At 38.9% G+C, this 25,114-nt stretch overlaps 1 protein-coding gene across 1 annotated transcript in view; it reads right to left on the bottom strand.

The window, feature by feature from the left end:
- The window catches only part of WDFY3 (WD repeat and FYVE domain containing 3), a 117,052-nt gene that overhangs the window by 47,767 nt on the left and 44,171 nt on the right, over positions 1-25,114 (bottom strand). The window contains exons 14-27 of the mRNA XM_009890740.1: positions 24,216-24,430; positions 23,551-23,667; positions 21,163-21,390; positions 18,356-18,456; positions 17,061-17,279; positions 13,263-13,444; positions 11,552-11,783; positions 8,561-8,721; positions 7,389-7,500; positions 6,779-6,969; positions 5,133-5,285; positions 2,575-2,648; positions 2,311-2,472; positions 843-937 (exon numbers count right to left, since the gene is read on the bottom strand). Coding sequence (XP_009889042.1) covers positions 843-937; positions 2,311-2,472; positions 2,575-2,648; positions 5,133-5,285; positions 6,779-6,969; positions 7,389-7,500; positions 8,561-8,721; positions 11,552-11,783; positions 13,263-13,444; positions 17,061-17,279; positions 18,356-18,456; positions 21,163-21,390; positions 23,551-23,667; positions 24,216-24,430 — 2,242 coding nt within the window. The remainder of the gene's footprint in view (positions 1-842; positions 938-2,310; positions 2,473-2,574; positions 2,649-5,132; positions 5,286-6,778; positions 6,970-7,388; positions 7,501-8,560; positions 8,722-11,551; positions 11,784-13,262; positions 13,445-17,060; positions 17,280-18,355; positions 18,457-21,162; positions 21,391-23,550; positions 23,668-24,215; positions 24,431-25,114) is intronic.

Here is a 25,114-nt window from a genome sequence, read left to right on the forward strand (position 1 = left end):
GGCTGTGGTTAGCCTGGGAAAAAAAAAAAAAATCACGTCTGGCCTGTAGTGAGAATACCAGTTTGGATCTCTCTCCAATACCCATTCCTCTTCTTCACTAAAAAGCTCAAATTTAATCATCTTTGAGACTGCAATAAACAAAAGTATTCACAAGGAACAGGAGAGGTACAGGGGGATAATGATTAATGTGCAGACTGCCTAAACCTTGTTTGGGAAACCAAACCAATAAAGCTAACTGTAAAGCAGAAACACTTCTCTCTCTTGTCCCTGTGCAACAGTATATTCCCAATAAATGTAGAAACATAGGATTGTTGCGAACTCCCCTCTGGTTATTTGGTGACACCCACTATGGGACTAAAACCACAGGGAGACTGAAAATGCAATTGCATGAGCCTTTTTTCTTAAGGAAAACAAGGGTAGAAATAGTCTCAAAACAATTCAATATTAGCATTCTTGAAGGACAGTAAAACTACTTTTTTTTTCCTAAAAAAATAGGCTTAGTTAATTCTTTCACTTCCTCCACACCTGGAGGGCAGATGCACCTAGTAATCCATTTTTGTCTTTTTTCCTCTCACCACAAAGAAGCAGAGATGCACAGCTGATTTGAAGGAGCAAGTGGAAGAGACAGAACAAAACCACCCAGTGTTAAATGAAGGAAAACTGGATTTGCACTGCTTTGCACGCAATACTAAAAACTGAAGTACCACAACTAACTGGCAGCCAGGTTATAAGAAAATTACAATATTGCTAATGACACTACTTCTACATTTTACACATTTAAGCATAAGACGACTTCACAAAGTACTTCCCTTCTACTGCTTCTAAGCCATGACATCACTTACCACTGTCAAGCTTTTCTTCATTGTTTATTTCCATGACTACAAACTTCTCACAGACTGCAAACGTAGGTAAAGTGGAAGAGATGAACTGTCCAAACCTTGACGTATACGGAAAAAAAATCATTCATTGATATGACAGGTGCACTCTCATCTATCAATAATTCACCTTAAAGCCATAACACTAGTGAGAGGGAGATACCAAAAAACGTCAACTTTCTCACATCTGAAGATTGAGGAAAATGGTCTCCATTTAAAGTTACTAGCCAAAACCCAAATTAACATGTAGTAATTACTGGAATCTTCGCAGACAGGTCTGCAGGCTGAAAATGTTAGGATTCAAGAAAGAAAACTGGGAGATACCACCAAGTCCTAGTAAAAGGACCACCACAAGTCAAGGAAAGGAGAACAAAACATTATTCTCAAAACCATTAAAGCTGAAGAAGTATTACATCAAAAACAGTGTTTACTCGACTCTGGTATAACATTTATGCCTATAGCTTGAGGTGATGCAACACAAGGTCATGGTTTTCCAAGACAAGATGATGATGTGCTACTCCAAGAAAGGAGATGCAATGTATTCCTCTTTCCTCTGGAACAAACCTGAAATGGTCCCTAGCTAGTATAACTTTTTCCAAGTTATACAGTATTTTTCATTTTTATTTCCAGTAAGCAGAACTCAGGCTTCTACCATCGGTTCTGTAACCATTTAAGCACAAAATCAGAGGTTTTATTCTTGAATCATGTTTTTATCCTGTATAATTAAAACAAAGACAGGTAACACGTTCAGTTTGATGCTTCTGATATCTTTAATTGTACTTAAAGTGAGAAGCTGAAAACATGACCACTCGTATGCAAACAACTCCCAGGCCCTGGAATATTTTATGCATTTCCATTATAATGAAATAGGAAATGAGAAAAAGTAAGTTATCTAGGAGTTGAACTCATGTCAAAGCATTTCAAATACTCCTGCATGTATGAATCGCAATTATTTATGAAATTTTCACCAGTCAGAATTCATAGTACTATATCTGACAGTTTTTTTTACACAGTGATGATTAAGAAAAAAATCTTGAACTAAAGCTCTCATGCAGGAGGCCAATCAAAGCTGCATTTTAACCAGAAGTATCGTTATACTCCATCTCAAGTATGGTATTTAAGAAAAGTGCTCAGTGTTTCACATGAACAAGGGAGCTGCAATACAGCACCTTTGCTTTTCACCTACAGAAAATTAAGCCAGTTTAATCATTCAGTCATACCTGTTTAGATACAAACTGAATTTAACATGGAAATGAAGGCCTTTAAAAAAAAATATTGCCTACGTATAGTTCATTCTCGTTCTTAGAGGAAAAAAATCAGTACCTGAGCATTTCATGTTCCTTACTCCACAGCAGTATGACCACTAAATATTTTTGACCAAGGTCACCAACGTAACAAAAACAAGAAAGCCAGAATTATCACAGGTTTGGGCTACCTGAGCAAGTCGTAGCTGCTAGGGAAGCCTTGAAGCAAAAAGCTCAGCACGTTACTAATAGCAGCAATAGTAGGCTGGGACAGAGACATATCTCGAAGAGTCAAGAGCAGTCTTGGGATGAGCTGGAATTCCCTCATTAACTTAGCATTCTTTGCCGCTTCACTGGAAGAAGAGAAGAAAGGAAGGGGCAATTTAAAACTGGAGCATCCTTTACATATTACCTAATCCCGTAAGTCTCATTATTAGGCTGGCATCAGCTCATACCTTGACTCAGTGAGAAGCTCGATGAAGTGCTCGAATAATGACAGATGAAGCTCATAGGGTGCATGAAGCCAGACCTGAAATACAGAATAAACAATGATATGTTTTGTACACAAATCTATTTTAAGATTAAAAACTGACATTAGTATACCAAAGGTTATGAAAGGCTTGAAGAGTTTTAACTGTTCGTCTACATGACTATTTACCTGGCCATTGTACTTAAAAACTCACTGCAAGGTTCTAAATTGTTTATTCTTCAACTTCAGATAAGTATCAAATATACTAGCAAAGACTACAGAAAAACACATTGGTACCAAACCTATTCTCCATAAGCGTACCATGGTGAAAACTTTTAAAGAGTTCTAGACAAAAAAGTTACATACTATCTGGAATTTCTCTTTAAACAGATGGTGTAATGATTCCAAAAGGAGTTATTGGGGTTTACAAGGCTGATGTGAAATGCTGTGTTAAGTTTACTTGGCCTAAGTGAAGATTTTCTCTTTGTAAAAATAACTTACTATCTTCTGCCAAGATTAAACCCAAGGTCTTCCCCGATTTTGATTATTTTTTTTTAATTTTTACCCAGCATTTTCTGCACACTGTTTTAAATGATTTAGATCCTCTACAAAAAAAACCCCAACAAACCAATTATTCAATCAATAGAAGTAATAAAAGATAGAAAAGCCAGTTATAGCTGCAAATCTTTAAATTGATTTGCTATTGAACAAAGCATAATTAATACTTGTACTCTGGTGTATAAAACTGGCTTAAACAAATAGCTTTCTAGTTTTTTTCTTTTATTCTATCTTATTGTCTAATATAATAGAAAAAAATCTTTTCGTTTCCCTTTTTAGTATAAGAGTAAGAACATCTAATTTATCCAATTTGAGTGAAATGTTTGGGTCATTGATTTCTGAATAGAGAAATAAAATAAATCATTAAAAAAAAATCCAAGCCAAAACCTGAGGCTTTTGGAAAGTTTCTTCTTAGTGACTCACAGACCTGTCACTTGCATTTTTTGTTTTGTTTGTTCTCTCAAGTATATTTGTTCTCTTGTTGTTCTTGGTCTTCAGGGTAAAAAACCAAACAGACAGATATGAACTAAACAGTATGAAACTGGATCTTTTGTACAGTAGTTGCTGTCTGAGTGGCTATATACCATTGATGAAATTTCTCGGCTGGTTCCTTTATATGGGAAAGAAGAAGAAGAAAAAAAAAAAAGAGTATTCTTCAGCAGAATTCATGCCTCACTGTAAAAGGAGCTGGGCTGTGATTCAGACTTTTCTCTCTGCTAAACAGTTCATCTACTTTAAGACCTGTACCACAAAGATTACCTCCTGTCAATGTAATAACTTCTGTTAAGTCTGTGTTTAATTTTGTGAGCACAAATGAAGCATTACTGTAATTTAAAAGGTTTGTTGAATAACTGGTTACATGATACTGAAGAATTTACGTTTAGACATGGCACAAGCTGATTTCTAATTTTAATATTACGCTTCAAAAAAAATAAAAAATGGAGGTAACGTCAGTGAGTGACAAATTTCCTCTGTATTAGACCCCCACTAAGGTTAAAAACAAGGAGTCTCAGGGCTGCTTTTTGCATTTCCTCTTTCTTTGTGACATAATTATAGTGTATTGTTGATCTTGACAAGGGGGCAAGTTGGGTTCATTAAAGACCTTTAAGCTCTTAAGCTCTTGAAAAACTGAAGTTAACAAGGCCAGTTGATTTTATTAAAATAAAGGCTATAGTAAGCAGCAGGAGGTTTTTCATAGACAAGACCCTTAAATAAACTTTCCAGGAGTGCTTTGAAATACTCAAACAGATATCTAAAAAAATGATATGGATAACTCTGTAAAGCCATTTGTGCAAGATGGACTTGTGCTGTTAATTCAATATCTTATAGCTGGATTAGTAGCGGTAACAGTATTTTTATTTATTTATTTATTTTAGTGGATGTGAATCAGAATACTTTAATTCCGTCTGTCAGGTACAGATAATGCCAAAGCAGCAAACACTAAACGATGACTTCTACGCATCATTTATCAGCCTCTATTACACTAGGATTTCCTTCTGAACTTCTCTACTTTCCTTAGCGTAACACAACACCACCTGATTATTTCATAGGTCTTGCAAGCAGAACTTTAACTGCCTTACTATTAACTTTGCAAGAGATGTATCATAAAGTGATTCCTATGTGCTATGCTAGAAGTTTACCTCCTACTGGTATTTTCAGTATGTCTTTTATGCCTCGATATATGTCCTACAGTAGAACATAGGTTAAAAGAAATTGCTGAACAGAAAACTACAAAACATACCTTCTAAATAACAAAAAGCAGAAACATCTCTGGTACTCATTCATTGTTTCTACAGTGATTCAAGTTGGAAAGGAAAAGTTACGAACAATCTTGCTGCTCAACTGCTTTACGGTACTATATATGAAATAATAAGTTCTCAGGATAACAACCTAGTTTGCTGTTGTTCAATATTTAAGGTACGCTATCAGCATCTGACTTAATCACTATCCATCATCATCATCACTTTCCTGTGCAGCTTTACGTACTTCAAAATCACAGAGCAGATCCTGGAAGGCAGCAGAATTTGGAATAATGGATGTCTCATGCCCGCTATCGACAGTTCCCACCAAGGAAAAGGTCAGATGGAGTATGTGGCTGTTCAGAAGGGATCGTTTCTTCTTTAACAGCATTGCCAACAACTTGAATGAGTAAACAGAAAAGGAATTAGTAGCCTATGAACACACAGCAACGTTTTCTAAGCACAAAGAAGCATGGATGAAATGTCTGCGTCCCTTTTGAGATGGCCCTTAAAGTATGTCTGATAGTTGATACTCTTGATGAAAAAGCTTGACAGTGGCATTACGGCTGATTAGAAAAGCGGCACATCCAGGACACCCTCCAGCTCATAAACCATCTGTTCTACACTGCAGATAGTATCTAGACCCTAAGGATTAGGCACACACAAACACCTCTCAGCGCTCTGCGAGTCAGTCACAGTTTAAGGCAGCACATGGTACATTCTCAGACAGTTATGTTCCTGGACAGAAACCGTGGACATGGCAGACTTAGATATAGCACCCCTAGAGTACTGTATGCACAAATGAGAGGTGTTCTGGCACTGAAGAAAAATAGCCATGACAACTAAATCTGAATAAGCCTGACTTCCTTTTTTCTTGCTACCCTTTGTTGCCCTAGGCATGACTGTAGGTGTCATCCTTTCAGTCCTCATTTCTGATCCAACTTCTTATAATCTGAGTTGGGGAAGAATAAAGTCCCAGATGTACTATTACTATTTCTTGTTTTCTGATGCAAACTTGTTAAACTCTTAACATACTGGCCTGTTTAGCTTCACCATTCTCCTTGAAACATTACTAAAGAAATACAGATCTCTGGGACTCTCTCTCAAACCATGCTATTTGCTGAGGTCAATACAAGTGGAATGTAAGGTCATATATGATGATGCACTGACTGCTTATGGTGCAAGGATTTGTTTGGTCCAAGTCAGCTAAGGTTTGCAACAGGCGACATGGAATAATATGTTTTGACATAACTATACTAGTCATTAGCTTTACAACATTTGTAAATACATTGCCCAAACCACAGCATGACTTTCTGTTTCAGTAAAGCATTTGTCAGGAGAAAAGTAAAGCGTGAAGATCTTTTCAAGTCAGTGAACCATTCCTTCTGCATAACTGATTGCACTTTCCCCATCCCGATAGAGAATTAAGACGTCTTCAGCTTGAAGGCAAAGAGCATCACCAACTATAAAAATCTGTGCAGTATCCTCAAAATGATGATTCTAGGAGTCCACTTGTTTGGTTTTCTTCATGTGTGCCTATCCTCCTCTCTTCCTGGCAGATTACGGAGACAGAAGCTCCCAGGCTTGCAGGGGTGGGTTCGCAGTCATAGGAGAAGAATCATCTAAGTGCCATAGCTGTGCTCTTCCTTGCTACTAATAAAGGCTCAGTTTCAGCAAAGCAGCTACACATGCACAACTGCTTAGCAAAACGTTCCATCCTCTCCTTTAAAAGACATCCTAAATAACTCACCTATGCTAATTAGGCAAGAGGTCAGTAAACTTAAGAGCAGAAACTCAGGTTACAACAACAGAACAAGGAATTTCCACAGGAACTGCTGGGATGGACAGTGAAATTCAATCAGCCTGATCCGTTTTAAGACATTTCTTACATACCTGATAACCTTTGATTCTTTCCATTTCTTTGCTGGCTAGTGGATTGCTCTTTACCACACAGACCAAGGCCTTCACAGCTGCATACAACCCTTCTACATCTGATGCCATGGCTACAAGTCCCAGAATAGCTGCAGCTCCACCAATGTACTGCAGTGTAGTGGCAACAGGCTTGGGGACAAATGTTCTTACTCCTTAGCATAGGCAGAGAACATAAATTAAAATAACATCAAGTCTAATTCCTGTAGAAAATCATTGTGAATACATGCAAGTAATTTGCATTCTAGTGTTACTTAAATTATGAAAATAATATCACTACAAGAACTATGACACCTCAGAGGAGGAGGTGAAGGAAATACTGCACCGGAAAATAGTTTATGACCTAAAGTAAAGTAATTAAGTATATTTTCACGATGGTAAGTCATACAAACTGAAACAAGCATCCCATGTTATTTTAAAGAAAAAGATGTCCATATAATATAAAAATGCTAAATAAATTTAACAATGTACCATTAACATTCATCAATTACATGATTTATTTTCTAGACCTAAGTTCTTAGTGACAAATATTTAATAATTTTTAAACATAATAAATCTCAAGTACTCAACTCACCCAAATATCCTATCAAAGCTGCACCAATGGAGCGTGCTGGTCCATTCAAATGCCCTGCTGAGTTATGTAGCAGCTTCACGGGTGTGGCATTTTCATGAGAAGAAATCGCCAGCTGAACAAAACAAGAAAAAAAGCAGGAGCTAGAGGGAAGAGGGGTTTTTTTTATGCAAGCCTGAACATAACTTGTGTATTTTCCTCCTGTGATAAAGACTGAGTAACATATAACAAAATTGAAACTATGCTAGAGTCATTAAGAGATTCTCTAAAGCAGAGAGGAATCTCCAGTCTCCAAAGTTTAAAGAATATGAATCTAATTTCAAAAATAATCCCACCGTATCATAGAATGGTTTGGGTTGAAAGTGGCCCTTAAAGATCATCTAGTCCAGTCCCCCTCCTGTGGGCATGGACATCTTCTACTAAATCAGGTTGCTCGAAGCGCCATCCAATCCAACCTCGAACACTTCCAGGAATAGAGCATTAACAGCTTCTCTAGTCAACCTCTTCCAGTGTCTTACCACCCTCAAAGTAAAAAGTTTCACATTTATGCCCAATCTAAATCCACCTTCTTTCAGTTTAAAACCATTGCCCCTTGTCCTGTCATTACATGCTCTGGTAAAAAATGTCTCTCCGTTGTTCTTATAAGGCCCCCGCACATATTGAAAGGCTACAATAAGGTCTTCTCAGAGGCTTCTCTTTTTCAGGCTGAACAACCCCAAGTCTCTCAGCCTTTCTTCATAGATGGTCTTTTGAACAAATAATTCACTGACTTCTAATGTACTTTGAAGAAAAATATAAAGCAATATTCCTGTTTCCAAGTCTGAATCACAGTCAGAGGACTAAGCTATCACTTTTTTGATCTGCAACAGCAGAAATATTGTTCAACAACATAATCTTAACTGTTTTTCAACACGATTACAATTGCCACCTACATTAAAAAGCAAAAATACCTCCAAAAGGTGCTAAGATACATACCTACCAGTAATTTCAAGAATGCTAATAAAATCTCAGTCTCCCTCAATTTTTTTTTTTTTTTTAAGAACATGAAAGTGATGGGCAACTCTTCTGACAAGTACCTTATTGTTCCTGGTTGCATCGAGCAAATTGCCTTAAAAGACGTTAGAAGAAAGGAACAAACAAGTAGTACACATTAACCAACTCGTTTCCCCACATACCTGTTTGGCAATAGCTTTACTATCCAATTTGTTGTAAACTTTCCTTATTTTTGCCACTGTAAATGAAGAAACTGACAGAGCATAGAGACCAAAAGAAACCTTCTCTTCTGGTACCAAAGATACTGGAGATGGGTTGATGCCTTCAGACTTGGAATCTTTGCCTTAAAGACAAAAAAGTTCATTTTAGTAACAGCACTGTTTTTCTTTTCAGTTTCAAGAGTACAATCTTAAGCAAATTATATTGCAGAATAGGTATAGAATAAATGTTTTACAAATGGCTGAGATATGATATTGTCTTCCTCGCTGTACCAAAGAGTAATTTGATAGCATACAAGTCGTGGAATCTGCTACTTAAGATAAAAGGGCAACGCACAACAAACTTTTCCTTTCAAGAAACTGTACAGCATTAATCTGTAACGGCAGCTGGCAGTCTGTGGCCTGGCAAAGCAATAGGAGATATGGTGCTTCCTTATCTAAATTTTTGGAAGGCAACATTACTCCTGCACTCAATTTGCACACAGCCTAAGGGCTGTTCACTTCCCTTCCCACCTGAAGAAAAACAAAGTAATCAAAAAACCGAGTATTTGGTACCTCTGCATCTTTGCCTGTTACAACAGGCTTTTTACAATGCTTTGCTAGAAAAACTGCTTTAGAGAATGGTACAAGAGATGCAAGACTGAATAAAGACTAAAAGGCACAGACATTGAAGAGAATATATAACCGTATCGCTAGCAATTTGTATCCACTGCTCTGAAGGTGCATGCTTCTTGTGAGGCATTGCAAACACTATGATTGACAGCTGCCTACAAAGCTCAGAGGAAGCATGCAAAACTCGGCACCTGAAAGCTCGACATATAGATTCACTTCTGCATGTTCATTCCAGGTCAAAAGGTATCTGCAACTCTACTGAAACACATTAACGGAATTTAAAAAAGCATAAAGGCTCCTCAGCTAACACTGAAACAAGAAGCTGGGTGTCTACATAATTTGTTGACCCAGGGTCAAGTCTCTATCAAGTCTCACTTAAGAGAGTTTCAGAAGTCTTGGTTTCCCCGTAAATGAAATCCTCATTGGATCCTCTCCTCGCATGCATGCCCTGAGAACATTCCTCCATTTCAGTGAACAAAGGAATTCCTTCTCCTGAACCAGCAACTGCTCTCTGAGTGGTCTTTCCAAGACTTAAAGTGTATCAGGTTTTCAATTTTGTTTAAACTGAGGACAAATTCTCAGAAGATGGCAATCTTACTTACTGAAAACAGGGACAAAACTTCCAAAAGCAGCACTGCATGGGCAAATGGCAAGTCAGACAATTTCCCTGTAAAGGACAGCAGTGGAAGACTGCAAGGGCTCTTCCCTTCTCCGGGACTCCCACAAATAATCATCACACTAAGGAAAAACAAGTTTTTGAAAGAGAGGCCAAGATAAAAGGGTAAGGGCCAGAGATTCACAGTGCCCCCCCTATCAAACTCCTTAGGTTTGGCACAGCGCACAGGACATGAACAGAAGCTTAGCCCCAAACAGAAACACACCCTTTGTTCTGGAGCAGACCACTCCTGAAATATAATGAACTGAGCAAAGCTTGAGAAGGGAAAGACACACCGCCATGCTGGAAAAGTCAGTATGTTAAGAAATGAAGAATTCTTTTAAGTTACTGTGGGCTTCCTGGTGAATGTGGCCTTAGCATAAAGGCAGGAAGATCTTGTCGTAAGTGAATGAACAAATTCCCATTCACAGAATTTGCTTTGGCTAATTTGGCACTTAAAACTTGCACACTACCAGCCAAATGCCCTCCAGGAGAAATTACAATTGACTAGCAGATACCTAAATCCAGAGTTACTTGCCAGGTTTGTCTAGCTGTCAAAAAAGCAAGTACATGACACAGATCTGTATATGACCTATATATAAAATTTTTCAGTCAAGATGGGCAACGAAAGCTACCTTCTTTTTCACGATACTTCGTTCTTTCACAGCCTGAACGTCATCTACATTGGGGGTGTCTGTCAACACTCTAGGGAAAGCTTTCACTATGAAAAGTAAGACTCCGTGCACTCCCTGTACATACTTTTGTTTTCCTACCGCTCTCATCACTCACTGCCTCCTTCCTGGAGATGGTGATAGTTTCTCTCCAAAAGAGGTGGAAAGCATTACCATCCACATGGGGAAAGACAACTTGATATGTTCCCCATTTTTATTTATGTTTCACTGAAAAGCCCTGTGATTGCCGGGTAAAGGAAAGAGCATCTTCTGACATAATACTGATGTTAATGAGGAGGTACTCTAATTGCACAGGAAATTGCTCTACAGAACAGGAAAATCTCACTAGCGACAGTGCGCCTTACCAGAGCTAATGAAGAATCTGTTGTCTGAATAGTTAAAAGCAGGGCTATGGACACACATTTCTAACAAGTTTATTTGCATCTTTTTGTGTTGTACTCCCCTCAGTTTCAAATAAGGACACTTAAAAATTGTAACAGAATTGCCCGTGTTTATTCACAACGAATGCTTAAAGACTGTTGGATGCCCCACAATCCCTCTCTATTGTTTTTTTTTATCCCTCAGTTGACCTATTTAGACCCTATAAACAATGACATTTCAAGACAGCTGTGTTTAAAGTACAGAACACATTGCAGATTTACAAATGAGCACTATCACTAGAAACTGACAAGTTAAAATGCCTTTCCAATTTCATTTTCTACAGATAAATATAATATACAGTAAGAACAATGACAGCTTTAAGCATTTCTAATTGGTTTAAAACCGAAGTGAGGAACACAAGCACTTCTATTATCTCAGTAGAAGAACTACCAGAAGTACGTTAAACCAGTAATTTGGATTTCTATCATCCTCTTCAATAGCAGCTACTCATCTTCTTCCTATGAACAGCTAGCTTTTCCTCTCTGCTGCCGTATACTCTCGTTTCTCACCTCTTCTGCCAATATGCACACAAAAGATTCCACTACACCTGGACCAAGTTACTAGAATTGTACTTACATGGTATATATACTGCTTGAAAACTTCCAACATAATTTGGTCCCAGTTCAAAAATGGTGCTAACACCCGGGGCAGGCAAAACTTCCTCCAGGAAATGCGTAGGGCCCAAACGCCACACTAATGAAGAGAGCTGGCGCTGTGCAGGTGGCGTGCCAATATAGGCATAAACAGTGCTGACTACAGGTGGATTGGCAGAACCAGACCCACTAGGACTACTATGAATATAGTGAAGCTGTAAGGGAGAAAAACACAGCGAAGTTAATGAAAGAGCATGGGTACCGTGAAAAGAAAGTAGGCAGGTCAGAAATTTGGGAAAGCGTTTTGCCAACCAGGGGACATACCAAATGTTTGCTATGTAACGCATGGTATTATGATACCATACAGCAAAAGTCAGGGAAGAACATTAACCAGATGGTAATGCAAAGATCGGAAGCTAAGCAGCTAAGTGGCTATCAAAAGATGAAGGTGCGTATGAAAACACAGGATAAGAACACAGGAGTTCTATGCTTGAAAACACTAAAGAACGAGGCTGTATCTTGATTCTAAGAACATGGTGCTCTATGATGGTCATTATTTTTTGCAAAAGCAGTAAGGTGATCTCAAACTTGTGTTCTTTCTCCTCCTCTTTCAGCCAGTGAAAACATGCCTTTAGGTAATTACACTATTGAGAGCTAAAGCTCAAATGGGATGAACTCAGTTTGGCAAGATTTTCAGATGGCAATAAAACAAATACGAGAGTAAGATGCTGGCCTATATATAATGACAATAGCAATCTCACAGGCATTTTCTATCTACCTTTTAAAAATTCTGTTACCAGCTATTGAATGTAGTCACGTATGGCCAGATACATGCTTATGTATTACAGCTATTAGCATAACAAGTAAAGTTACTATAGTCCTCTTTCTGCAAAAGGAATACCGAAAGGTAAACTTTCAAAGTCAAAATATTGTTTTACCTATAGCAGGGCAGTAACACTAGCTAATTTCTCCCTAAGGCCCACATCTGCCAGGTGCTCTTAGGTTATCAGTTACAGGTCAGGAATACTTTGTGCTCAGTGGACAGGCCCACAGTGCTCTTCACTGCTCTCTGCCTTTGGCTTCTCTTTTTCTTTCACCTAACAACAAAAATGTGTTTCTTCCACCTTTACAACTAAACGTGTTTCATCTACAATAACACTGGACATCTCAGTGGCTATCACTGACAAAGGGATGTTATTTCTGGGGCAGTAACAGGGTTGGGAAAGGAACACCTGAATAAATTGGCAAAACTGTCTTAATCTGTAATCTCCCTATTACTCAAAGTTAGATCTGCTACTTGGTCCTGGGATAGGTCTTCTTCAGCTTTTTATGATCCTTCTAATTAATCTAGTCAGCAACATAGCTGTGCCAAACTTGCCTCACATTTAATACAACGTGTCCACTTCACTTTAGCCTAACTGTTGCTCATGCCTGAGAAAGCATTCATTATTTTTTTCCTCTTAACAGGACTAAGGCTGGCTCCGAGCTGTGTAGTGAGCAAAGACCCCTTTTTGCAAGGCTCCTCATGTTGTGTTTTTTCAGTGTTTGGGTTTGGTTTTATTTTTTTTTTTGGCAGCGGAGGGGGAGTGGGGTGAGTTGGTTTGTTTTCTGTGAGTTTTTTTGCACATGTATGTGCGCAGAGAGAGAGAAATCACTCCAACCAGTAAAAATGAGGATTTAAAGAATTATTTTACCTTAACAGTGTTGACAAGCTGTCCATCAAGGTAGAGCGCAGCTGTGCTGTTCTTTAGCATGCCTTTACTCATGACCAGAACTAGGTGATGCCACTGGCCTTCCACAATGAGGTCACCACAACGGAAACGGGCACAACAGGGAAGAATTTCATAAAATGACGATTCCTCACTGAAGTCATCAACTAAAGGAAAAGTACCAGTTGGTGAGCACCAGTAGAAATGTTGTAAGAAGCTTGAAACAGATGAATATGTCATTACACTTTATGCAAACAATCTATAGCAATACATTAAAGCCAAATGTTTAGAAAGCACGTAGTTAACAAAAATACAATTAAAAAGATACGGATAAAGTCATACGATTAACAAGAATGACTTTAGACTTTCAAATACAAGAACTGAAAGAATAAGATCAGATTTTTTGAGAAAGTATTCAAGACCAGATTGTCACAGTTTGACAGGCTGAACAACCTTAGATACTTGCACATTAAGAAACTAGTATAGTTTTGGTAGTATCAACAACAGATTTCTCCTTCCTTTACCTTAATTCTTTTAGATGTTTAACAATTATACTTCTCTCCTTCCACCCTCCCTTTGAAATTTATCTGGAATGACTAGTTTGCTTAAGCTTTTATTAACTTTCTCATGCCACCATGCAAGTCACAGAAAGATCTTTTGCTGTTTTTCTAAAAAAGTTTTTACAGCAGTAGTCAGCAAGAAATAACAGATGTCTCTCCAGACCTACAGAGCTATTTTTCACTTGTCTCACACCGTGAAGAGAAACGCACCCATACTTCCCAGACTTTTGCGTCATACTTCTCCCTGCTCCACTGTGGTCTCCTCCACAGGCTTCACTACCTGCTCTGGTGTGGTCCTCTCCAGAAGCCACAGGGGATCTCTGCTCCAGCACCTGGAGCATCCTCTCCCCTCCTTCTGCTCTCAGCTCAGGGTACTTTTCTCTCATTTTTTCCCTTACTTTTCACTCCATGCAGCGTTTCACCCTCTCTAACATGTGTTTTCCCAAAGGCGCCACCAGCCTGGCTGCTGGGCTCAGCTGTCCCACAGGGGGTGTGCTGTGGAGCTGGCCAGAACCGTCCATGTCTGGCACGGGGCAGCCCTGGTTTCTACCCACAGAAGCCCTCCCAGCACCTGGCCACAGACACCCAGTATAAGCTTGCCTCTATCTTGCTTAATTAGGTCACACACAAAAGAAGACACAAGTAAAAAGATTGCCTTTCAAAGCACCTGCATCAGAATCATGTTAAATTACAAAACATAAATGAAGTTAAAGATGAAGTTGAAAGCCTGAGACATTTTTTTCCTTGATAAAGGCCGCAAATACCATGGTCTGGCTAGCAAGACACACATCAAGCACAGGCTGCAGGTACTCGTAACTCAAGCCTCAGCATGGTGGCTTCTCTTCTTCCCTTTTTGCAGTTCTAAGGAAAAATCAATTTGCTGAAGCTACTGAAAGGGTAGCTCAGGGCTGAGACATTTCTTCCAAGTCAAAAAAAAGACTCCACAACATCCTGTCTGTTACAATTCCGTATTGTAACTGCAAAGAGTCACCCCTGCCTTCCCTCCACTGTATCAGCAGTGGAGCCCGGGTAAGGCTGCTAACCTGACATGAGCAGCAGCTGCTGTGGGGTGAGGCGAGCTGCATCCGTGGCTCCATCAACCACCCTTGCATCAACAGTGAGGAGCTGAAGACGGATGCCTGCCTTCCAAACACATGGCCAGAGGAACCTACTCCCAGCCTCTGCGCAGGGGCTGCAAACCACAAGCTGCTGACCACCCAACTCCAATTCACCCACCTACACGTCAAGAATTTCCCAAGTCTTTCTTCACTAAGAGGTGCTGAATTCTCTTCTCCTGAATGTTGAAATACACTTTAGTTCTCAGCACACAATTTTTAAATTTCTCTAAAAGGCATCCTTTGACTTTGTACCAGAGGGAATGATCAGGTTGCAGGTGTACCAGCTTCTCCATCATAAAGCAGAATGACCCACACTCTACTTGAAAGACACCACCCACCACCACCACCACCCCCCCCAGCCCTACCAAAAAAAAACCCCAACCAACCAAAGACAAAGCTCAAAAGTTCTACACCCGGGAATGCTTCAACAGAAAAAAGCTTTTCAGATCTCTCTTCATTCTTTCATATCAAAGGAAAAGAAACCACTAATCTTACCCCAACAGCCACATGCACAGGCAGAAAACTCATTTCTTCAGAAATAGCACAAGGGAAATGATAAAAGCAGAGTACTTGGAACTAACTTTCAGATACAAAATTAATCTTGAGATCTTTTTCACAGCTAAACACCTTTGAGCACAATTCTTGCTCACAAGAAGGAGCCTTAAACCACCCCATTTATTCTTACAATAGACAGTCAGTACTTCAGTCCCCGCACTGCTGGGCCTGCCATCTCAGTTCTTCAGGTAGTTACCAGCTCAGCACTTGACAGTACACCACCAACGATGACTTAGCCACAACAGGGTGGCACTCCAGTAAAGCAAAGTATCCAGTTCAGTTAAAAACAGTCTTTGTAGTCAGAGACCTTCAGATACTCTCTGACAAAGCCTCTTCAAATCCAATCTCTTTTGAAGAGTTGGGTAACAAGGGCTTACAGATTAAAACATAGGATCTATAGCTCCAGTACAGGCTAAAACAATTAATATGAAGATAAATTTATGTAATTTTCTCTTATAAGAGTTTGGTCTTCTGAGAAAGAAAACACTGTCATTATCTTTGTAGTTTACGAGGTTTAGTTCCTTCCTTATACTATGGGTCTTCAGCTCATGTTTTGAGCCTGACTTTCACTAAGAGAAACTACTGCAGTTAACGATGCGAATGTCCACTTATCATGAAAATATGGAATATTCTTTAACAGTCTGCTTTCCTGTTTATTTTTCTTTTTGTTAATAATAACAGCTGTATAAATTCTTCATTAGTGACTGCCACTCAAAAGAAAAGAACAGATGCAGGAACAGATTTTTGATAACCGCTTCTAACCCAGCGTGTTGGTCTGGTAAAGAGCTAAGCCTGAAACATATGCAGAAGGCTGCCCTGATCCTCTCAGCATCTCCACAGCCACGGTGCACAAACAATGTGTCAAACCTGACTATTTTTGGAGGCTCTGATGGAGGACAAGGCAGGAGATGGCTAAGCCTGAAGCCCCCAACTGCACCAAAATTTGCTCTCTAGGAAATTCACTGGCCTCACCAAGTTCACTTAGATTGTCGCTGCACCTCCTGTAATTCTACCTTTGATCACAGATACTGAATGAAGCTACAAGCTCTTTCTGAAAACTTATCATAGCATTAAAACATGAAATGAATGACTGATTGCCTTCAAATAGCCCTTCAGCGTTGGGACTATTCAGATTGAAAAAGCTTTCACAACCTGTTAGTTTACTGTTTCCAAACTTCTTCAAAGCAAAGATAATTAGCATATGCACCTCAAGAGATGATGTCTCGGATGACACAAGACAAATAAAAGGCAAAAACTTTCCAAACCCAATGATGTAATCCCTCCTACAAACCTATACTTAGGGTTTTGGCAAAAATCTTTCTTTATATGCAGACACTGAATCTCCTTTGTAAGTTACAAAAGCTCCTTAATTTCTACATAAATGTTCACATTTTGCATTTTTCCATTGTCAAAACCCATTAGGAGCTGGTGAAGGTACAACTAAAAGTTCTACCACACACAATTCTTCTAGATACTAAGGTCAAAATAAACTTGCTGTCACATCCCCATAATATTGTCAGGATTACCTGATGACACGACACAATTCTTACCATAATTTTGAAGCAATTCTTCTTTAGTTGAAACAATCAGTGACCGGTCTTTTGCTGAGAGAACAATGGCAAGGCATACATAATGCTGCTCCGAGGAGTTTGCACGCCTCACTACAGTAAGAAGTCTCACAGGATGGTTATTAGGAGGCGTACTAAAATGTTCAATACAAAACCAAGTTGAGTAGCTTAAACCAGATGGCGGTGGGAAAAATCTTTCACCTAAAAACAAAAATGAAAGCCCATTATATAGCTGCAGTAGCTAGTACTTAGGATACCTGCTTGTTCCTGTATCTTTTTTTCATATCAGCTCAGTTGATACCAGCTGTGCTTTCTCAAACTTTTCCTTCACGGACTTCAAAGTTACTACTTTCATTTCTGACTCAAGCTTGTAGGAAAAGTCACGTAAAGGTAGCTCAGAGGGGCTTCCTTCAAAACAAACTAAAGTAAGAATTGCACACTATTCCCTCCTGTTCTAAAAACAAAAATCAACTCTGAAGCTGAGCTTGTTCCATACAACCCAGTTTCAGTTCCCTAGATGTAAAAAAGTAGAAATGGATCAGCTCTCACAAACTGCTAATATAACAATGAGATACTTCTTCCATAGGTGTGACTCGCTGAAGATGTCTTTGTTGAAGATGTCTCCACCACATATACCTGACTCCATTTCATCTCCTGGGGTGCCCCCAGAGAACAAAGAGCTCACAGACTTCAACTACTATCTAACACTACTTCTGTCTTTCTGCAGTAAACCTTCAACTTAGTTTTTAGTCTGAGCACCTTTTTTAACTAAGTGATCGTGTTCAGTTAGCCCCGCAACACACCAGGTTCCTGTAGGGTGAACAGCCTACAGTGAACAAGTATAAGAGATAGCAAACAATTTAGATGGAATTTTTGTGATGACATGTGTAACTACACCTGTAATAAATTCAGTCAAGAATTCAGCAGAACAAAGCTGCAAGTACAGCATTACAATTCATTCCACATCTGCTATGCTCTGCACACTACTACCTTAACTTGTTCTTAATGCATCCAGGTTCATTATTCATGTGCTTCTCTTGATGACAATTTAGCCGTCTGCTGAAAATCTTGTATTTTAAAGCAATCATGCATTTTTATTTTATATTGCTTTTCATTGTCTTGGGGGCAAAAAGCAACAGAAACACACACACAAGAAGATCTCAATTACGAGTGTACAACGTCAAACACCATACTGTCACTTCACGGCTAACAAAGAAATTTAAGAGAACTAAACATCAGATACAAAACACTGCTAACAGTCATACTTGAGTACTTACCAGTTCCCATTCCACTGACAACTGCACCATCAATAAGTCCTGTGGTAACAGCATTAGTTGTAGGTGCATTATGGGGCGCCAAACTTGGCAAAAACAGGCAGCTGTTAAACAGAAGACCAGTAACACACTAGAGTTTATGAAAGTCGATATAACTGGACTTCAATACAACCCAAATATAGCCTAGGAAAATATACCATAAGCACACCATCACTCTCCTTGACTCACGGATACATACTATTCACAAAAAGTAGAAAAGAATTCTCAAGATTTCTCCTTGTGAGGTTAAACAGTATCTCCAGTGCAAAGAGCTTTGGCAGCATTTATCTTTGGTGCAAAGGCACAGAGACTTATGCCCACATGGCTCCATAGCATAAGGTGCTTCCTTGTGGGCAACCACAACTCACTGTAGCCTTTGAGATATTCTGGACTCTCAAAGAGACTGGATTAGCTAAATATTCAAAGACAATCTAGTAATTGAATACTATGGTGTTTTCATTTTAATTACGTATGTTCTCACAGCAACATCATATTTCACCAGATTATCTGCATTTGGTCCTTACAAGAGCCACCGATGCTGTGGATACAACAGAAACAGATATAAACAGTACAGCAACAATCCCTTAAGTAAGAAAAGATTTTAAGAGCCCAGATGGTTTCACAGTGACCAGCCTACCCAAGCTGGAATGAATCCCCACAGCAGTTCAGCTTTCAGTTTGTATAGATTGCCCTACTGGAGGCAAAACAACAGCTCTTCTACCTGCTGAAGATCATTATTATGTTGACATTTACACTTGATCAGCATAGTTTAAAGTATACTGTAGCTGAGTTGCCTGACAGAGCTAGGAGTTTGTTCTCACGTAAGCTATAAGAAGTTAACTTGACCACCCATCTTGAAGCAACAGCAGTCCATGGTTCTGGTCACTACTATCTTCCTTTTGATTAGAGTTCTCATTATATACTTCTTCCTCCCCCTTGAAAATATTCTTCTCTGGGTGATTCCCTCATGGTCAGTAGTGTTACAAACATGTTCTCTCTACGCAGATAACTTGCAAGGGTACGCCAACTGCTGCATTCGTGAAACACCCTGGCACTTTAAAACAGACCAACAAGGTTTTAGAATTAATTTTTTTTTTACTGATTATAGCAACCTTCTTAGGTGACCCGTTGAAATTACAAGGAGTCACAGCTGCATTATGTAGATTACTTTTGGACACTTTAGTAGCACCTACAAATCCCCTGGAGCATCCACAGTGACAATTCATTTCACTAACCTATTTTAAGTTCTTCTTAGGTCCAAAACATTTTTTTTTCTCTTATGAAGGATGTAGAACAGAGCTTTGAGTACCATTTGTTTTCAAAGAAAAGTTTGTCCCTGACTATACTGGATATGAAGGCTAGATGCATCCTTGCTTTGCAAAGCTGAAAAGAGAATGACAGAGAAGCAGAGCTCCCAGACATGGAGGCTGGACTCTGCTCTCAGACCAGTCATCCCAAATAAACTGGAACAAGTGCACTAAGAAACAAGTGGCTCTGTCAAAGGCCATGTCAGAGCAGAAATACATTTAAGAAACACAGTAGTATAAATATTAGGTCTGGAAAGAAAAAGACAAGATGAATGATTCTGTCAGGTGGAGCTGTTTCTGGTTTTATGAAATTGTGGTACACAGCCATGGACAACAGATTATTTTTACCTCTTCTCACAATTCTTTTAAAAAAGAGACTAACAAAAACATTGAGGAGCTTTTCGTCTCATGCAAGAATTTGTCACACTCTTTTGGGCTTCACAGCAGTTGTCTTATTTGGTGGTTCGTGCCACTAAAGACCTTTTAATAAATCTTGTAGTCAAGGTTTTTAAGCTTTTGGGAAATTCGGAACAATTACATATTATTCAAGGTGCCATCCACGATTGTCCAACTTGCATGTACCTCAGAACACTGCCCTCTCCAAGTTACTAGGTTTCGGCCTATTTGCAAGCCTCTGCCTATGGACCAGTCTGCAGGCAATTAAGGAATTATACTATTCCTTATACTATTGGTCTGAATTTTTATAGCAATTTTTGAGATATCTACCCCTTAGCAAAGAACAAAATGAGTGTTTTGAGGTTTTTCTATTCCGACTGTTATAACCAAAAAGACAAAACATGTTCCTTAAACAGATGCCAAGAATGGAATCATGTCTTCATCTTCTGAACAGTCAAGTTAAATCATATTACATGATCCTCATAAAGTGCCTCACTCAGCAGGTGTTTAATCAGAGAACGAAAAACAGTAAGTGAAAGTGATACTGAGTGCTAAAAGAAAAAAATGACTTAAGCATTATATTCAGGCTATACCTCCAATTAATAATATTTTTTTTCCAGTTATCTGGACTCAGCATAACCAACTTCTCTGCTTTACTTGTATTTCTGATTTGCCCTCTTCCGCATTTCCAAGTTCTTCAGCAATTTTAAGTGGGTTTCAGAGCATTTGGGCCATTCAAGTGTCACAAATTCTAGCAACTAATGAGTTTCTGCAAGGGTATGTTGAGTTCCTTCATTTTAAAAGGCACGTGAAATCCAGAACTGAGAGGGTACTATCAATGTTTAGATACATACATACTTCTTCTTTCACACATGGCAAGCAAGCATTTGGTTTCAAGGCATTAATGCCATTTATGTGGCTTGAAGTATTCCTCTTGTCTTTACAGAATTCATTTGTTTCTGGGTTTGCAAATGGTCCATTAAAAATTACAAGTATTTCTTTGAAAGAAGAAAGTAAGAAAATATTGCACTGTGGCCCATGTTATTTGAGAGCACTGTAGGACCTTACCCGAACCCTTCAAGAGACGTGTCAAACTCAATGAATGCTGGTGTAACTGATGATCCGTGAAGCCTGATATCATGTGGGGTTGTCATGGAAACCAAACACTTCACTCTCGTCAGGGGTACTGTGCTCCCTTCTGCTGGCTTGAGCAGGCTCTTGCTTATCCGATAGTGGCTGTCTTCATGCAAACCGAAGACGCTGTCAGAACCCAGACCTTCCATTGAGGTAACCATGCTATCTACAGTGGAAGCCAAGAAACAACACAACATTGCAAAAGGGAAGCATTTTCAGGCTATTTATTTGGACTTTTCAAGTGCTGCTTCCAATGCAATAGCTGAACTGTCAATCATCATCGACTAGTTCAGCCTCTCAGTTAGAAGATTATGAGTTGGGAAGTATTGCGGTCATTAGAAAAACATTCAACTGAGGCAGAGAGACGAGCATCTTGCACAAGGTATTACAGAAAGTCTGTGGTAAAGCCAAAAAACAGAGCCAAGAGGCCATCCTACTACCTAACATTGCAAAAGTGTCCCTTTCGCAGAGGCTCCGTTTCAGGCACATTACTGCTACCTGACTTAACAGGCAGGAAAACCTCTGCTTCATGTTTTTCAGATGCGGTAACTCTGAGCTAAAAGCCTCAGAACTCCAACACGCAGAAAGGTCACTAAGCTTAGCTTAGGAAATTTAACGTAACTCGTGGTATTCAGACACTAGCTTTGCCTTCTCTTTCCTAGGTTAAAAACTTTTCAGACTCACATTTTCACAATTTTCATTGTGTACTTTCCCCTGTGATAATACTCTATTAAAAAAATAATAAATAAATACACAAACACTGGCCAAGAGACAAGTTTTATCTCTCCTACTCTTTTTAAATGTACTGAACCTGATCTAACATGAATTCAGTTATTTTGTTTATTTATTTCATTATGTAATGGTTGTAATTCAGTACCATCCAGGATACTTTCTAGTTCCTTTTAAATAATTCAAACATTTCAACTAAGGTATTTTTAACTATGCGTTACAACTGGCCATATGATGACTGTGCTGACACACAGAAATAAATATCACATACTTTGGAAACTTATCAATAATTTCTCCGTATTACCATTTACTGAGACTCTCCTATACTACACGAACAGCTACTCCCAAGCTCTACAACACATGGATAATAACAGGAAAGAATGCATGTGGAAGAGAGGTTTGGATTGGCTGGAGGAATCCATCGATTACAGACATTCAGTCAGTTTATTGGATTGATTCATTAGGCAGCTGGAAAACAGATGTAACTTTCCAGCGTGAAAAATCAGAGCTGATGCGTAATTGCTGATAAAATACAGAGCATTCTATCAGATGGATGAACTGCCGTTACAGGATACCACACAAAGGTATAATGAAAGTTTCCACTGCATACATGTACGTATGTGTATCTATCATCTAGGAATATCTAGTGAATATCCCATCAAAATACATTGTGAATACCTTCCCATCGTTAATGCCAGGGCTAAAATGGAAGTTGAGTTGTCATGGTGCTGTCCCCTCACCTTTTTTTTTTTTTTCTTTTCTTTTTAATGCTGATGCAAGTCTGTCTATTTTCTTGAAAATTTTTAAGTTACTATGCACTCATAATTCAACACATGCTTATCACATACTACTAAAGATTTCAATTTTTCAATTTTAATATACTAGGAAAGTAAACATACCGAAAGTGAGCAATGAGTAAAACCATTGTAAATATTTACCATGAAAAATTCATGGTTAATAAGGGACCGCTGAACTTTAAATAATTAAGAGTGGGTGTTCCAACTCCAAATTCTACCTCTTTATAAGAGAAATTATTATTATTAGATAGAGATTCTGCCAGATTAGGTAAATTGTGCCTGTTTTCTTTTTAATTCTATTTCTTTCTCATTACTAGTGATGCTAATGATGAATCAGGTTCTTGATTCTAGCTGAAATAAATGGAAATATGCTTAAGTGTAGAATTTCAGTTATTTTATCTGTCACTTTACTGAACCCATGAGAGACACTACATAGATTCAATAACGTGATGTACACATGAAATTTTCTGAGAAAAATATTTTCTTTTTACTGTTAAATAACTACAAACCCAGGATCTACTCAAGAACTTAAAAGCAAACTACTGTCATATTTACTAGTTACTGTTCCTAAAATAAAAAATTATAGTTACCTTACCAGATATACATTCAATATGAGTACTACATTCCCTCTGCTTTTACAAATTTTTCCACTTGAATTGTTCTGACGATTTCACACTCATACTAAGCTGGGGTGAACTTAAGTTTTTACAGATGCTTATCTACAAATTTTACATAAGTATGCCATTGGAGGATGTCAATGAAACGTTCTTTACACAAATTTCTAGGACTTCAGCACCTACTTCTCATTTCCGGTTCAAAACTCAGTGAGCTGGGTTTGTGCACTCGGTACTGTTTCAACAGCTTTTTGTCCCAAGCTCCACAATTCAAAGGATTTCCCAAGCGTAAAAATTCCCTAAGAAAGAGAATAAAAAATTTACAAATTGTTTTGTCTATTTATTTGCCTAGAATGACATCAAATCTAATACCATTCTTACTGTCTTAAAAAAGACAGTAATTACTTGTAATAAACTTAACTTTTAACTAAGAAAATAAACAAATGCATAATTACAAGAAACACATTTGATACATTCAAAACTAAGTTTTCAACACATGCTCTCTATAGTTCACATTCTTTTAACTAATCAAACAAGCTTGATAAAGCTCCCATTTCCCTTCTCTGCATTCCAGACTTGGCAGGAGGCTGCCGCACCCTGCAGGAGAACATGAGGATGCTCACTGATGCACATTCAGCAAAGCTGAACTCATCTGGAAAGGCAGACCACAGGCTGAAGTGAGTAAGTGACCTCAGCTTTGTTTTACCCATGTGTCCTATTTGACTGGGGGATCACTAACACAGAAGGTCACTTATGCTCTCTACCAAGCCAAGCCATTTACAGCCAACCAGCGTCAGCGCAGGCAGCAGGGATCAACTCAACTGGACTTCAGTGCTATCTTTCTGACCTCAACACCATCGGCTGCAGAGCCTGGGAGGCCAGCCTTTCAAACATCCTTTGGAGTGGCGGATGCAGCGAGTGGTCCTCATCAGCCAGAGCAGCGCTACATCTTTGTAGAAGTCGTGCATGGAGCCCGGCTTCACACATGACTTGCTGGTTTCTCTCGGTATGCACTAGAGATTGCAGGATATTGGCCACTGCCAGCTGGAGATCCAGCGCATGCTGAAAAATAGAAGAGCACACAACTCAACAAGATGCAAACTGTGAAGACAAGTAAAAGAACGCCCTTATGCATAATAATGAAAAGGAAGCTACCATTAGCAGTAAATACACAAAACATCCTATACTTAAATATATGCACATGTGTGTGTGTTGGGGGGGTGTGAGTGCGTGAGTGTGAAGAGACACTTCCATCTCTTTATGAAAAAGGATAAGTTATATGAAGGATAACCATGACCATTGTAAAGAAACACGCTTCAAGTAGGGATGGTTAAACTAACCTCTCCTTTTCACCAGCAGAAATGAGTTAGTTTAGAAGTTCTATGTGTTTAGAGTGTACTAAGAACTTTTATTTTTGTGACTGCTAAGCTATTCCCAGTAACTTAACATAGAGTCATTTAGGTTGGAAAGGACCTCTAAGAACATTGAATTCAACCATCAACCCAACACTGCCAAGTCCACCACATGTCCCTAAGTGCCACACCTATGTGACCTCCAGGGAGGGTGACTCAACCACTTCCCTGGGCAGCCTCTTCTGATGCTTGACAACCCTTTCAGGGATGCAATTTCTCCCAATATCCAATCTAAACCACCCCTGGCACAACTTGAGGCCATTTCCTCGTCCCATTGCTTGTTACTTGGAAAATGAGAGTGAACTGCACCTCGCTACAACCTCCTTTCAGGTAG

Source organism: Charadrius vociferus, unplaced genomic scaffold (genome assembly GCF_000708025.1).
Source record: "Charadrius vociferus isolate BGI_N301 unplaced genomic scaffold, ASM70802v2 scaffold178, whole genome shotgun sequence".
Lineage (NCBI taxonomy): Eukaryota > Metazoa > Chordata > Aves > Charadriiformes > Charadriidae > Charadrius > Charadrius vociferus.